The 17,128-nt window shown below is 31.4% G+C and overlaps 1 protein-coding gene across 1 annotated transcript in view; it reads left to right on the forward strand.

The window, feature by feature from the left end:
• Nucleotides 1–6,639: 6,639 nt before the first annotated feature.
• Nucleotides 6,640–17,128, forward strand: part of LOC126890683 (NADH dehydrogenase [ubiquinone] 1 alpha subcomplex subunit 2) — a 55,475-nt gene continuing 44,986 nt past the window's right edge. The window contains exon 1 of the mRNA XM_050659808.1: nt 6,640–6,892. Within this exon, the coding sequence (XP_050515765.1) occupies nt 6,813–6,892 (80 nt within the window). The 5' untranslated portion in view covers nt 6,640–6,812. The remainder of the gene's footprint in view (nt 6,893–17,128) is intronic.

Raw genomic sequence — 17,128 nt, forward strand, 5'->3', positions numbered from 1 at the left:
GGAAAAATAATAAGATGGATAATAAAATACAATGCACCCTTGTTAGAAATACCTTTCTTAGCAAAAACTTAATATGTACTAAATTAGAAGAGACTTCCTTGAATAAAAGAACAATTAGGATTCACCCGCAAGTAATATTTTAAATACGAAAAAATATATAGATTAGTGCCGATTCGATATGCGTTCTAGAGCAGAGTAGCTAATTCTTTATGTGGTCTAGCATCATCATCAGTAGCTCGACAACCCTTTTTGGGTCCTGGCTTATTCTAAGAATTTCCTCCATTCTGTTCTGTTCCTTGCTTTGTTCTTCCAGTGGGTAATCTCAAGTGTTTTCAGATCTTGTTCCATGTATCTAAGTTTGGGTCTTCCCTTTGACCTTCTCCCTACTGGTGTTTGCCTCATTATATGTTTTGGTGTTTCGGTCTCCAACATCCGTTCAACATGGCCTATCCAGCGCAGACGTCCGATCTTTATGGATGTTATGACGTCAGATTCGTTGTATTCTGCGTATAGTTCAAAATTATATCTTCTGCACCATACGTCATTTTCTTTCACTTCCTTATACAGGGTGTCTGCGTAACTTGGAACCATATGGGAAACTTTTTTAATATCAATTTTACGAAAAAAAGTCATTCTTTATAAAATGCTCTGAATAGTCTAAAACCTAAGATGCAATCATCAGATATCAAATTTTGTCAACAGTATACGAGGTATGTCAAAAACTATGAATTTCGCTCAAGAGCAAACTACCTTTATATTTCAAAATATCACAAAATTTTATTATGAAAAGTTATTGGTAATTAAAAGCCATATTCAAATATGCAATAACATCCTTCTACTTGAAAAAAAAATTCTGAAATTTTCCTAAATTACCGATTCCGAACATCATTTTTATTTATTAGACATGTAATAACTCTTTTATTAATAATTTTAGGAAAAAAAGTATTCTTCATAAAAATCTGTGCATGGTCTAAACTTCAAGATGCAACCATCAGTTATCCAAGTTTGTTAATTTTATACGAGGTGTGTCAAATAATATGAATTTAGAAATAATTTAGAAATTCTTTCTTTCTTTGACACACCTCGTATAAAATTAACAAACTTGTTACTGATGGTTGCATCTTGAGGTTTAGACCATGCACAGATTTTTATGAAGAATAACTTTTTTCCTAAAATTATTAATAAAAGTGTTATTACATGTGTAATAAATAAAAATGATGTGATTCGGTAATTTAGGAAAATTTCAGAATTTTTTTTCAAGTAGAAGGCTGTTATTGCAAATTTGAATATAGTTTTTAATTACAAATAACTTTTCATAATAAATTTTTTTTGATATTTTGAAATATAAAGGTACTTTTTGCTCTTGAGCGAAATTCATATTTTTTGACATACCTCGTATACTGTTGACAAAATTTGATATCTGATGATTGCATCTTAGGTTTTAGACTAGGCAGAGCACTTTATAAAGAATGACTTTTTTTCGTAAAATTGATATTAAAAAAGTTTCCCATATGGTTCCAAGTTACGCAGACACCCTGTATATGTGTCTGAGGATTTTTCGTTCAAACGTACCTAATAAGTTCTCATCGCTTTTCGACAGTGTCCATGTCTCTGATCCATATATAAGGACCGGTTTTATCAGGGTTTTGTATATTTTGCATTTGGTTTTTCTCGTGATGTTGTTAGATCCTAGATGTTTAATTAGTCCATTATGTGGTCTCTCACAGAGTAGTTATTTCGATATGCGGCCACCACTAAATAATGTTAATGCATTTAGTAAATTTTGCATCTACTCGTATATACAGTAGGGTGCAAATGAAAGGAATAAATTTGTTATTTCGTAAACCGATGACATTAGGGAAAATCCCGAAAGAGGCCGATTTTTGTTTTTAAATTATATTTTGGCATACATATCATACTAGTGTCGTCATCCATCTGGGTGTGATGACGTAATCGATGATTTTTTTAAATGAGAATAGGGGGAATTTGGTGACATCGGCAGAACAAGTTTATGGCAAGTCCTACATAACATAGGATTCAAATTTAAAAAAGAGGATAACAGAAAAGCGCTTTGTGAAAGAAGTTATGTTGTACACAAGAGAATTGAGTTTCTGAGAAAATATAACAAATTTAAAGAAAAAGAGTCAACTTTTGTATATTTAGACGAAACATGGATATTTTCTAAGGGTGCTACCAAGAGAATATGGTAAGATGACAACATAAAATCGATCAAGCATACTAGTGGAGAAGGGAAGCGACATATAATTCTGCACGCGGGAGGGAAGACAGGATATATAAAAGGTGCTAATTTAATATTTTCGTCTACATAAAAAACAGTGACTATCATGACAATATGAACACGGAAATGTTTGTGAAATAGTTGCGTGAAAAACTTCTTCCCGGATTAAGTGAGCCCAGCGTAATTATTTTATACAATGCGCCTTACCATTCAGAAATACTAAACAAAAGCATATATACTAAGCAAATTCGTGGAATGTAGATAAAATTAAAGAATGGCTAAAAAATGAATGCATATCTATTCCACAGCTTATATTAAAGTCTGAGTTGTTACGTTTGGCAAAAGAACATGCGAAACCAAAAATCTTTCTGGTGGTTCAAGTTATTGAAAGTTACGGGCATCAAGTTTTACATCTTCCACCACACCACTGCCAGTTTAATCCCATCGAAAATATATGGGGAACAGCAAAACAATATTACGACAACCATATTATGGTCCTAGTGGTTATACTGACGAAGCGGTTTTTGAAACTTGGCGAGAAGCACTTTCAATTGCAACTCCAGAAGTATGGCGGAACTATATATATCCAAGTGCGAAAAATTAATTAAGGATTGGTGGATTCGTGAAAATAAAATTAACGAAATAAACCCAATCATAATAACAATTAACGGTGACCCCAGCGATGAAGATGATAGTGTGAACAATAAAGACTAAATCATTTTAGTAAAAAAAAATTGGTACGTATATTGACTTAATAATATTTAGGAGTTTACTTGAATATTTGATGTTTATATGATGCCCTGCTGTAGGATTTCCGGATTTTTTTCAAGGCGTGATCATTTTAGTAAGTGTGATTTGTTTGAAATTGAAACTATTTGTAGATATTGTAGTTACATACATATTACGATATTGTTTTTAATAATTTTTATTTACGGGGAAAATACCCCATTATACATAAAAACTATTAAATATACATAACTAACAAAGAAAACTTATTGACTATAGGCTGCATTGCGGCTGCTTTAATATATCACTTAAATTGATTGTGACTTTATATAAAACCATTTTAGAGATTAAATTAAAACATCAACAATACAGCAACGTTTAGCCTTCTACCTTTTATAAGTTAAAATTTGTTTTATTTTTATTATATGGATATTCATGCAACAATTAAAATTAGGTATACTGATTTTTTGCTACGGGTAATGAATGAACTGTTGTAAAGAATCATGAAATTATATCGTTTAGGCTTGTGAGGCTAAAATTTTAAATTATTTGATTTATATAAGAACATCCCCTCAAATAAAAAATGACTGCGCCAATGTGTAAATAGTCAAACTACAGCGGACCAGTCAATTCGTTCATTTCTTTCTTAATCCGTGACCGGTGTAAGCCTACCGAATAGACAACTTTTTTATTTGCGTACACGTTAGCGTGTACCTAGACACAGCGGATTTTTAGTTAAGTTAAAACCAGGTTTATTCATAATCCTCAAACCAGGAGAAATTAAATGTGTTAAGTTAAAAGTGAAAATTATTCTGGCCATGGTGTATATAGTGATGTTGAAAAAGTAACTAACTATTCGTTACAAAGTACTCGTTACTTACGAATACCGAAAGTACCGATTACTATACAGAGAGGCAAATCGTTACTTTGATTACTCTGATTACTTCGTTACTTTGTACCAATCGTATCAGAGCGGGTAACGACTATTGTATCTACAACCAGTACACTTGATTACTTTCTATAAAAAAAATACCAATCGTATCCTAGCGAGTAACGGACGGGACCGGTATTTTACGAGTGTTATGGAATATCGTTATCGGTATGAAGCGTTTTAAGGGTGTGACAGAATACCTATACAAAATACCTTCCTACTGAGAAATACGATTCTCGATATGATTATCGGTACTCGAATACAAAAGTAACAAAAGTAATCATATAGTAATCAAAGTAACGAATACTGTAAATGATTACTTTATACAAAAGTAACGATTTATCCCTTAAACAGATCAGTGAAGGTCGTTGTTATATCGAAATACCTATACAAAATATCTACCTACTGAGAAATACGATTCTCGATATGATTACCGGTACTCAAATACAAAAGTAATCATAGTAATCCAAAGTAACGAATACTGTAACTGTAAATGATTACTTTATACAAAAGTAACGATTTGTAACGAATCCTCGAAAGTAACTATAATCAACATCACTACTACGAATAATAATTCCTTTGCATTGCCCCTACAGTGTAGGCAACCACAACCGTCGTTAATATCGTTTTTCTTTATAAAATTTTCAATTTTCATTATTTTCAATTAAAGCCAGTTTATTTATACTCCGCAAACGAGGAGCAATTAGGTGATATGATTATTTAGCAATTTTACGGCTTTTTATACCCAGAAAATGAAAATTTATTCGAAATCTCAACTTTTTATTTGGTTATATCTCGAAAACGGAAAATCCCCAAATGAAATTTCAAAGGAGGGATTACCTTTAAGTCAGGAGGAGTTATTTTGACTATGGTACATACTACTTTTAGCCTTACAGTTTAGGTTTACCAAAAGTGAAAATTATTCTGGCATTCCTTTGCACCTACAGTATAGGCAACCAAGATTAAAATCGTTTTTCCTTTATAACATTTTAAATTTTCACAATTTTCAATTAAAACCAGTTTATTCATAATCCGCAAACGAGGTGCAATTTTTTGATATGGTTATTTAGTGACTTTACGGCATTTTATATCCTGAAAATCGACATTTATTTTTAGCGCTGCGCCGAAATCTCCACTTTTGATTTGCTTATATCTCGAAAACGGAAACTCCGCAAATGAAATTTTGAATGGTGCAATTATCCGCAAACGAGGTGCAATTTTTTGAGCTATGGTAGAAGTCAAAATAACGACTTTGAAAAAACCGTTTCGCTAACTTTATGACGCTGCTTCTGTCATGTATCACATAAATTGGGTGCGTTCGGACGACCACAGCGGCTGGACAGCTGAGCCAGCAGTAGCTGTCAGACGTCACCGCTGGAAGCCAGCCGCTGAGAGATTTACTAAGCTTTCCCTATCACGGCTGGATACAACCACTCAGCCGATTTCTGCTGACCGCCAGCCGCTATGGTCGTCCGAACGCACCCATTAATATGTCTACGTCATACGTCTTTGGTTTGTATCATTGGTATATGCCAAGAACGTATGACGTAGATATATTAATATTATGTGACACATGACAGAAGCTCGAAACAAATGACTGTGAATGAAAAGCCCTATTCGCGGTCATGACTGCATATGAAGTCATTTACTCCATAAGAATACATGTATAAAATGACAGCGTGTCCGCGAATGTGTTAAGTGCACTTTACATCAACAATAAATTGAACAAGAAATTGACAAATGTCCACTTTACATCAACAATAAATTGAATGAGAAATTCACAAAGTTATTCAAGGCCAAATTTGACGAGTACAAAATGTATGGTTTGTAAAAGAAAATGAAGGAATTTGATGAAATAGAACAATTGGATATGTTTTATTTTGTCAAATTTCTTTATTTTCTTTTTATTCACGGCAAAATTGGATGTAGAATTGTGTTTTGTATAAGCCGAATTTGACCTTGAATAACTTGTTGTCAATTTCTTGTCCAATTATTGTTGATGTAAAGTGGACTAAAGTTATTCAAGGTCAAATTTGGCTTATACAAAACACAATTCTACATCCAATTTTGCCGTGAATAAAAAGAAAATTGACAAAATAAAACATATCCAATTGTTCTATTTCATCAAATTCCTTCATTTTCTTTTACAAACCATACATTTTGTACTCGTCAAATTTGGCCTTGAATAACTTTGTCAATTTCATATGTCCACTTTACATCAACAATAAATTGAACAAGAAATTGACAAAGATATTCAAGGCCAAATTTAACGTGTACAAAATGTATGGTTTGTAAAAGAAAATGAAGGAATTTGATGAAATAGAACAATTGGATATGTTTTATTTTGTCAAATTTCTTTATTTTCTTTTTATTCACGGCAAAATTGGGTGTTTTGTATAAGTCAAATTTGACCTTGAATAACTTTGTCAATTTCTTGTTGATGCAAAGTCCACTTTACATCAACAATAAATTGAATAAGAAATTGACAAAGTTATTCAAGGCCAAATTTGACTAGTACAAAATGTATGGTTTGTTAAAGAAAATGAAGGAATTTGATGAAATAGAACAATTGGATATGTTTTATTTTGTCAAATTTCTTTATTTTCTTTTTATTCACGGCAAAATTGGATGTAGAATTGTGTTTTGTATAAGTCAAATTTGACCTTGAATAACTTGTTGTCAATTTCTTATTATTGTAAATTTCCAATTATTGTAAAGTGGACTTTATGTCATTTATTGTAAAGTTGATGTAAAGTGGACTTTAGTTGTGGCTGCCGAATAAGACGAATAATAAACCATAAACCATTAGATAAATAAATAGATTAGAAAAGAAGACGACTATTATTGACTGATGTCATTCTGACATTTATTAAAAAAATTGAAAAAATATTAAAATAATTATTCCAAATTTAAAGGATGGCTGTTAGGTTTGGATCCGCTTTAAAGGAATTACGGATACACCTCTGCCAAACTGGGGCTGCTAGCAAAGGAGTCAGGTAAGACTTTTTGTTTATGTTCTAAGAATATTCTGTTCTTAGGTTATATAATCCCAATATTTTATTTAAAATTATCAGAAATGGATGTGAACAAGGTCATGGCCGTAAGTACGATGTTGGGGGCCCCGGGCAAACGTGATCTAGGGGCCCCCTACCGGGGGTCTCGGGGGTTTACCCCCCCCATCCCTCATCTGGAAAACGTTTTACGAAGTTGATTGCTTCGTTTTGAAGGTCTTGTTCGTTTGCATTCAAAATAAAATCAGGTTGAACAATTCGGTATGTATCTAACACTGCTTTCATTCCTTGAAAGCGAGTGTTTAGCTGATGGCATAATGTGTCGAAAACGCGGTTACTCTAAAGCATGAATTAGGATCTTGAAGTCTTTCATCTTCGCACAGTTCATCGAAATGTTTTTTCGTCTTCTGCATTCTTTTTGGAGCGAACCCTACTGGTATTCCCCAAAGTTGACACATATTTGAAGTCTGTTCAAAGAAGGTTTCAAGTTGTCCTCTCATTTCAGCAGCTCTAATGAGAGCAGAATCCAATTTGGTGGGAATCCAACATATGCAGAACTTTGAAGACTGCATTGAATACTGCACTTTGAATAAATTATAAGAAGCCATCTAAAAGATGGAGCTGCTTTGTGGTTTGAAAGCAAAGAAAATGAGGTGACTTCATAGAGAGATTTTGAGACAAAATTTTTTATAATAGTGCAGGTGAAACAGGTTAAAATCGATCATTGAAGTTGTTAGAATTAATATGCCGTGTACTTATTACAATCGGACAACTCGAAGAAGAACTTGACTGAAAGTACTTTAAAAAGTTTATTTAACTTCTTTACAATCTATGCACGGCCAACCAAATGGGAGCCCGGGGCACTGCCCTGTTGCCCCAATATAAGTTATGGCTCTGAATAAGGGTCCTAGTACAGGGGTCACCAATTAGCGGACTGCAGTCCGCATCCGGACCGTGAGCTACTTTTGTGCGGACCGTCATTAAATTCAGAATATAGTGTTTGGCAATTTTGAAAATGTTTGGCCATGAAATTGTATATTATGTTTGACACAACTTATGTGTGCGAAGCCGCTTTTTCAAGAATGAACTTTATTAAAACTAGGTACAGATCTCAGCTAACAGATGAATACCTTAACTCCCCAATGAGAATCAGTTGCACCAAACTTACTCCAAACTTCAGACAGGTTGTACATAATAAAAAATGTAATTTTTCTCACTGATAATTTAACACGTTCAACGCCATGGGGGTCACTGGTGACCACCAGCTCCTACGTCCCATTGCGCCGTGGGGATCACCGGTGACCTCCGCAACATAGCATTATACAAAGTTGTTTTCTGTGCTGTCGGTCACTCGTTTCATTAATATTATGTATAGAAATGACCGTCAAGGTGCTATAGAATAGATCTTTTGAATGGGACAAATCTACTTACATAAGTAAAAAAGATATAGAACGATTTTTGAATTTTTATATCATGTTATTGAAAATCTTGTCTGTTATAAATATTTATGGAAAGTAATGAAATAACTAAAATAAACTAGTTCTAACTAATTAGGAATTTAACAATAAACAATAAAATATTAAAATGAAGAAAATAATTTTTAGAGAAATGTTGAAAATTTTCAAAATGAGATTATATATATATATACAGGGTGAGTTTTTAGTGCGGGATCGGTCGATAATTCCATTACGGTATAGAATATCGAAAAAAGTTATTTAGAAAAAATGTAGGCAATGATATTCTCCACGCTTGGAAAATATGTCCATTTCTACAGGGTGATCAATAACAGCGTGGTATATCAAACATATAATTTTTTAAATGGGACACCCTATATATTTTTTCATATTTATATTCCCCTCATAATTCTTGTTCATATAATATAGGGTTTTGCATCACTATACAGAGTATTTAACAAGTTATGACCATTTTTATTTCGAAATCCCTATGAGATTCATAGACAATATTCATAGTATATAAAGAAGTAATTCATAGACAATAATTTGTTTTATGTAATAAGATAAACAGTATACTGTAGTTTTTAAATTAAGTCCAATTGAAATCATTGACGAATGTTTGTATACAGGGTGAACTACAAAACCAAATTACGATTTTCTCTATTTTTTTAAATGGATCACCCTATATTTTATTTTTCAAAAATATTGTATTTATTATACTCTTTCATTTTTATATAGTATTCCCTATATCTAAACTTATTACTTTCGGAGATATTTTTAGTTTTCTTCAACTTTCGGGAATACATTCAATTTTTCTAGTAGAAATAAGTTGGTATTGAATGATAATTAAACAAAATTATTTTTATTCAATAAATAACTAACACAAAATATAAACCATAACAATATGCAATGAATGTATCAATAAATGTGATATTAAGGAATTATCATATTTCCGTAATATACAAGAATCATACAATTCCTACAAAAAAAATATAGGTATCTTGTGTATAATAAAATTACAAGATTATTTTTATTTAATAAACAACTCACACAAAACATAAATCAAAACAATATACAACTAATTTAATAGTTTTTAGATTATTATATCAACAGCATTCTAAGCCAAGATGTTTTTAGTAACACATTCCTAATTGCAGATTGTGACCCGCAGTTATTAATAATATAATTTTCATATTAAATTTCATTAATATGCATCAAGAAATCCCTACTTTGTTAACACTCAAACTAGGTGATCTATAAATGTTTAAGGTGATATTGTTAGAGATTATGTGATTGGTCCACATTTTTTGACGGTTGAGGTTTTTATACGACGGTGCTCCAGTTCTTCCAAAATTGATTTTTTTCAAGTGGGGCTATATAAAAAACCTTGTATACCAGAAGCATCCAACAACGCTTGATGATATGAAAAATAGAATAAAAGAAGCTTTTAATAATATTGACTTACAAAAATGTTAGAAATGTGGCTCGGTCATTTGAATATCGGTTTCAAAATTGCATAGACATTTAAAGTGGTCATTTTCAACATTTACTTTAGACTTATATCCTTAACATCACATTAATTGGTACATTCATTAAATTTTGTTATGGTTTATTATTTTTTTGTTAGTTATTTATTGAATGGAAATATTTGTTATATTATTACATAATACTTATTTGTTAAGTTATTTATATTTATAAGAATTGAACGTATTCCCGGCAAATGAAGAAAACTAAAAATATCTCAGAAACTAATAGTTTATCATAATAAGTATCATAAATACAATATTTAAAAAAAAATAAAATATAGGGTGATCTATTAAAAAAATAAAAATCGTAATTTTGTTTTGTAGTTTAAAAGTGCTTATAAAAATGAATGTTCTACTAAAAAATTCTTGGCTTAGAATGCTGTTGATATACCAATCTAAAAACTGTTACATCAGTTGTATATTGTTTTGATTTATGTTTCATGTAAGTTATTTATTGAATAAAAATAATCTTGTTATATTATTATATACAATACAAAGTTTTTTTGTAGGAATTTTACGTTTCTTGTATATTAGGGAAATATGATAATTTCTTAATATCACATTTATTGGTATATTCGCTGCATATTGCTATGGTTTATATTTTGTGTTAGTTATTTATCTAATAAAAATAATTTTGTTTAATTATCACTCAATACTAATTTATTTCTACTAGAAAAATTGAATGTATTCCCGAAATTTGAAGAAAACTAAAAATATCTCGGAAAGTAATCGGTCTAGATATAGAGAATGCTATATATAAATGAAAGAGTATATTAAATACAATAATGTTGAAAAATAAAATATAGGGTGATCCATTTAAAAAAATAGAGAAAATCGTAATTTGGTTTTGTAGTTCACCCTGTATACAAATATTCGTCAATGATGTGAATTGGACTTAATTTAAAAACTACAGTATATTGTTTATCTTATTACATAAAACAAATTATTGTCTACGAATTACATCTTTATATACAGGGTGTTAATCTCATAGTGATTTCGAAATAAAAATGGTCATAACTTGTTAAATACTCTGTATAGTAATGTAAAACCATATATTATATGAACAATAATTATGAGGGGAATATAAATATAAAAAAATATATAGGGTGTCCCATTTAAAAAATTATATGTTTGATATACCACGCACTTACTGATCACCCTGTAGAAACGGACATATTTTCCAAGCGTGGAGAATATCATTGCCTATATTTTTTTTAAATACCTTTTTTCGATATTTTATACCATAATGGAGTTATCGACCGATCCCGCACTAAAAACTCACCCTGTATATATATATCTGTGCACCTTATTGAAACATGGCAAACATAAATGGGGATTACCTTCACACTGCATGCAAAAACTGTTCACCTTTTTTGTTTTATTTTTAGCTAGTTTTCTGCCCACTTGTACCACATTAAGCTTATAACACTGAACACAATGACGTCTTGAATCTCTAACTTTCCCTGGTTTCGTTCCCAATTCATGCTTGATTCTCGTTGGTCGTGACGTTCTTGCTTCAGGTTCGTCTTCTTTTCTGGAACTGGTGAGATAGTCAACTAGAGCTCTTCTAAAATCTACAATTGACATACAGTTTTTTGTTGTTTCACTGTACATAATAGAGGCATTTACAACAGCAGTATTTAACAATAATTCAATTGCCAGTTTCTTTTACCATTTGACCGTTTTTCTTAGTGGGGATGATTATGAAGTCATTTGGTCGCTCATATCAACAGCAGATTTAGATTTATTATAATCTAGAACCATCTTTGGTTTTTTAATTACCTTGCCTCTTTTTCGAATCGTAGAAAATTTATTTGAATGTTTAGTGGATAACATTAAGACATCTCGTTTATCCTTCCATTTCATGACAGTGATTCCATCTTCGTTTTCCTGTGCAATACTTTCTCTGCGACGAAGTTTAGTTTCCACAACTTTTTTTGGCAACCCTCTCCTATTTTTTCTAACTGTTCCAACCAGATGGGTATCATTATTTAATAATTCGTATGCTAACTCTAAACTAGTGTACCAGTTGTCAGTTGCCATTGTGTGACCTTTGTGCAGTAAATCCTTACACAATGATAATACCACATTGGATGGCTTATTATTTACTGCATCATGATTTTTTCCACAATATAATTGCAGCTTGTAGGTGTATCCAGGAATCGTGCACAGTTTGAATAGTTTAAAACCGTATTTGTGTCGTTTCTGTTTATTATACTGACATCCAATAAAACATCCTCTAAAGGGCACCATACTTTCATCTACACATAAATCTTCTTTAGGAGAGTAATATTGCTTGAATTTAAAATTTAATTCATCTATAAGCCCCCTTATTTTGCCAATACGATCTGCAGGGTCTGTAGTTTGATTGTCAGAGAAGTGAAGAAATTGTAGAATTAACTCAAACCTATTCCTACTCATAATTGTTCCAGGAAATTGTTGTCCCATAATTTTGTCTACTCCAATAGAAATTAATTTTTGGCAGCTTTACCAATCCCATAAATAGAAGAAGGCCAAAAAAATGTTTAATTTCATATTTGTCAGTTGGTATCCAAGAGTGTGAATGAGCTTGTGGTTTATTATCTTTTTCTAAGATAGATTGTGTCGCAAATAAATTTGTTTCATTTTCTATCTTTTCAAAAAGATTTTCAGTAACCAAAAGCATATAAAAATCTTCAGGAGGGGCTTGCATCAACACAGTCGAATATGGATGATTTAACCCAATTAATTCTGTAAATGGTATTATTGAACGTTGACGTCCCATCGGCTCGAACCATTTGCGTGAAGAACTTGTTTGGTTTATATCATTTATTGCAACATCATTATTTAACAAATCAGGCTCACTTTCAGAATCAGAAGTAATAATTCGTCGCTTCCGACATTTGGACACATGCAAAATTTCATTTTCAGAGTCATCTTCTTCATATGAGATATCTCCCTTACGTTTACGATTGTTAGAGAGCTCTTCTTCTTTGATATTATTAACACTTGCTGCCAGTAAATCAAATCGTTCAATATCTGCTTCACTTGTAAAAAAATCGTCTACATTACCAAAAATATCTGCAAAACTTTGATCTTCGTTGTTCACCTCCATAGTGTGGAATTTTGTCCACAAAATAATAGGAACACAAAATAATACAGAACAAAGAACCAAAAAAAACACTGTTACTGCATCCACTTGAAGATTGCAAGAACTGACCTGTTGTTTCTTGTTAGAACCGCATGGTCACTAGCAGCCCAGAGGGGCGGGAATTGCTGAGAGTGGGATGACCGACATTGTGACCGGCGCGGCGTGGTACAACTGAAAAGTTAATTTCTATTCAATAGCGCCGCGGAGGGCACCGGTGACCTCAATGTATTTTTTTATATTTATGACTAAAAAATTCGCTCAAAACTAAAAATAAATATTATATCTATTTTGAACACATAATGTCAGATATATATACAAAAAAATTTTTTTTAAAATTTTTTATCCATTTACCCATGGCGTTTAACGTGTTAATTTTGTAAAAAATGACAAATTTTCCGATTCGGTTTTTTTTGTAGAATCTTGTGGATTTTTTTGTGAAGGGGCCGGGGATGCCGGGCAAAACAATCTTTTTATACAAATTCAAAATTACCTTTTAGCCCCAAAAATTGTATTTAAAAAAAAGGTCTCGTTATTTTTTTTAAGTTGATGGTTTTCGAGTTATTCGCGGTGTGCAAGTACTTGAAAGGAATACGCGAAACGATCGTGCGCGAATAGCGGAGAAAAATTTCAACTTTCTTAAATAATTCATATTGTCAATTGAAATTGTCAAATTGACGTACATTTCATACCTATTGTCATTTAAGAAGAAAAATTATATATTGCTCCACAATAGGGCTTTTCATCGATTGTCATTTGTTTCGAGCTTCTGTCATGTGTCACATAATATTAATATATCTACGTCATACGTCTTCGATTTGTGTCATTGGTAATACCAATCACGTACGACGTAGATATATTAATATTATGTGACACATGACAGAAGCTCGAAACAAATGACTGTGAATGAAAAGCCCTATATTGATATGGTATGCAATTATTATATAAAGGTAAATTTAATTAATTGTATTTTGCTTGCAGTACTGCATTTTAATAACTAATTTTATTTACTACATACAATTATTTACGTTTTAATAACATAACCTAAATCTTATTTTTTCTTATTATTTTTTTTGGACTATGGCCTTGACAATTATCCAGTAACCAGGACCATATGATTGGCCAATATAATTAAAAGTGCAGAGCGTAGAAACCAGGTGTCGCTTTTCCGAACTTGCACGGTCCCAATAAGCGATTTAAAATCTGAAAAATGTAAAAATACCTACCCATTTTCGAGGTTTGAAAACTCATATTATGTAAATTATTAGTTTTCAGGTTGCCACGTGCCTAAATTGAAGTTTATATATCAATTTCAAGATTCTAACGAGTAATCGGGACTTACTTCAATATAGACTATTGTTTTTTAATTGTTAATTATGCGAGTCCACTCGACTTTTAAGTCGCCACACATCGCAATTTATGGTGCGTATATGTCGCACTTATACATATATACGTACTTATGCAAAAAATGCCCAACAAATACTCCACATTTATTAAAATTTTATAATTTATTATTAACATATTTTTTTCTTAATGATTTATCAATTAATTATTGCCAATATGCTAATTAAATACGCCAATAAAAACAAATGGTCGAAATTGAAATAAACCCCGATAACTCATCAGAATCTTGAAATTGAATGTTTAAACTTCAATTTAGGCACTTAACAATCGCAAAAATAATAATGTACACATGAATTTTCAAGCTTCCAAAATGATGATTTTCGCATTTTTAAGTTTATAAATCGCTTACAACTTGAAATATATCAAGTTTTGAGAACAATGACAGAAAATCTTTTGTGTTTAAGATGACCCAAAAATGCTAAAAACATATTTTCGGGAGCAAAAAAGCTGATGTTTTGGATTTATTAAAAAAACAATTTCTGCCTAAAAATTTCGCACTGCACCCTTCTGATTTGTTTACTACCGAATTGGATCAACCAGACAGGTAGTGTTAACTCCGGACCCCGGAAGTGTCATAGGTTTTCGAAACAGACCATCAGGAAATATAATTGGTGACCCCTGTCCTAGTATGACGGATTGCCTCTCAGCTTTCTCAAGTATTGTTTTTTTATATTATCCAGACCTCTTTTTCACATTTTTAATCTATCCTTTGATAAGGGTGAATATCCAGAATGCTGGAAAATAGTTTTTAACACCTATTTTTAAAGCTTGAGATAATTCATTCGTGCATAATTACAATTAGTGTAATAGCAAAGATATTTGAAATGTTTTGTATGTGACTATCTAGAAAGCTTCACTTGAAAAACAGCTAGTAGACCAACAATTTGGATTTCAGAATAGCAGATCAACCTGATGTAATATACTAGTGTTTGTGGACTTCCTGAGAAAGGCCTTGGAGAAGCCTACATCCTGTAGGGTACATCAACTATACACTCATTTCTCAAAGGCCTTTGATTGGGTCAACCATAATATTTTAATATTTAACCTCTAGTGCCCGAATTTATTTGGTACCACTACCAAACTTTACACTAAACTGTAAATTGCAGTGTAAAAATTTGTCTGATCTGCCAATAGTAACGTTATTTAAAGGTAAAATATTGTAAAACCTCTAAATTTTAAAGAACCGCTTGGATTGACATGAAATTTGGCATACACATAGCTAACAAGTCAAAGAAAAAAGTGATATTGTGCCGATGTGTGCTTTTGCCCTAGAGGTGAATTTCACCCCCTTTTGGGGGTGGAAAATATATGTTCGAAATAAGTCCGGAAGTGGATAAAATGACTAATTCTAAGCAACTTTTGTTCTATAAAGTTTTTTCACCAAGTTAATACTTTTCGAGTTATTTGCGAGTGCGTATGTTAATTTTTCTACAAAATAACCACGTTTTCAGACGGTTTTTCGCAAATAACTCAAAAAGTAACCGGTGTTACCTTAGCCATAAATTTCATCCATAAATTTTTTTTTCATATTTTCACAAAAATTTGGTATAAATTTATCAAAAATGAATAAAACAGATAATATTGACAAGAAAAATGTTATATATGTTATATATGTTTGGAAAAAAAAATTTAAACGGGCGATGTATTGACGGTGAGTAGATAATGCCACTCAAATTCAAAAATCCTTTATGGATGGTACGTTAGTCAACTTTTTTTCTCAGTTTTTTGTTAAATTCTCAAAGTAAATATAATAAAGCATAACATATAAAAAAATCGTGATGGAGGTATTTTCCAAAACATGCGGAAAAATTCTGAAACTTAGATGTATTGCGCGCTATTCGTTAATACGTCTCAAATTCAAAAATCCTTTATGGATGGTACGTTAGTCAACTTTTTTTCTCAGTTTTTTGTTAAATTCTCAAAGTAAATATAATAAAGCATAACATATAAAAAAACGTGATGGAGGTATTTTCCAAAACAAGAGAAAAAAATTCTGAAACTTAGATGTATTGCGGGCTATTCGGTAATACGTCTCAAATTCAAAAATCCTTTATGGATGGTACGTTAGTCAACTTTTTTTCTCAGTTTTTTGTTAAATTCTCAAAGTAAATATAATAAAGCATAACATATAAAAAAATCGTGATGGAGGTATTTTCCAAAACAAGCGAAAAAAATTCTGAAACTTGGATGTATTGCGCGCTATTCGTTAATACGTCTCAAACTCAAAAATCCTTTATGGATGGTACGTTAGTCAATTTTTTTTCTCAGTTTTTTGTTAAATTCTCAAAGTAAATATAATTAAGCATAACATATAAAAAAATCGTGATGGAGGTATTTTCCAAAACAAGCGAAAAAAATTCTGAAACTTAGATGTATTGCGCGGTATTCGTTAATACGTCTCAAATTCAAAAATCCTTTATGGATGGAACGTTAGTCAACTTTTTTTCTCAGTTTTTTGTTAAATTCTCAAAGTAAATATAATAAAGCATAACATATAAAAAAATCGTAATGGAGGTATTTTTCAAAACAAGCGAAAAAAATTCTGAAACTTAGATGTATTGCGCGCTATTCGTTAATACGTCTCAAATTCAAAAATCCTTTATGGATGGTACGTTAGTCAACTTTTTTTCTCAGTTTTTTGTTAAATTCTCAAAGTAAATATAATAAAGCATAACATATAAAAAAAACGTGATGGAGGTATTTTCCAAAA

This window comes from Diabrotica virgifera, chromosome 8 (genome assembly GCF_917563875.1).
Source record: "Diabrotica virgifera virgifera chromosome 8, PGI_DIABVI_V3a".
NCBI lineage: Eukaryota > Metazoa > Arthropoda > Insecta > Coleoptera > Chrysomelidae > Diabrotica > Diabrotica virgifera.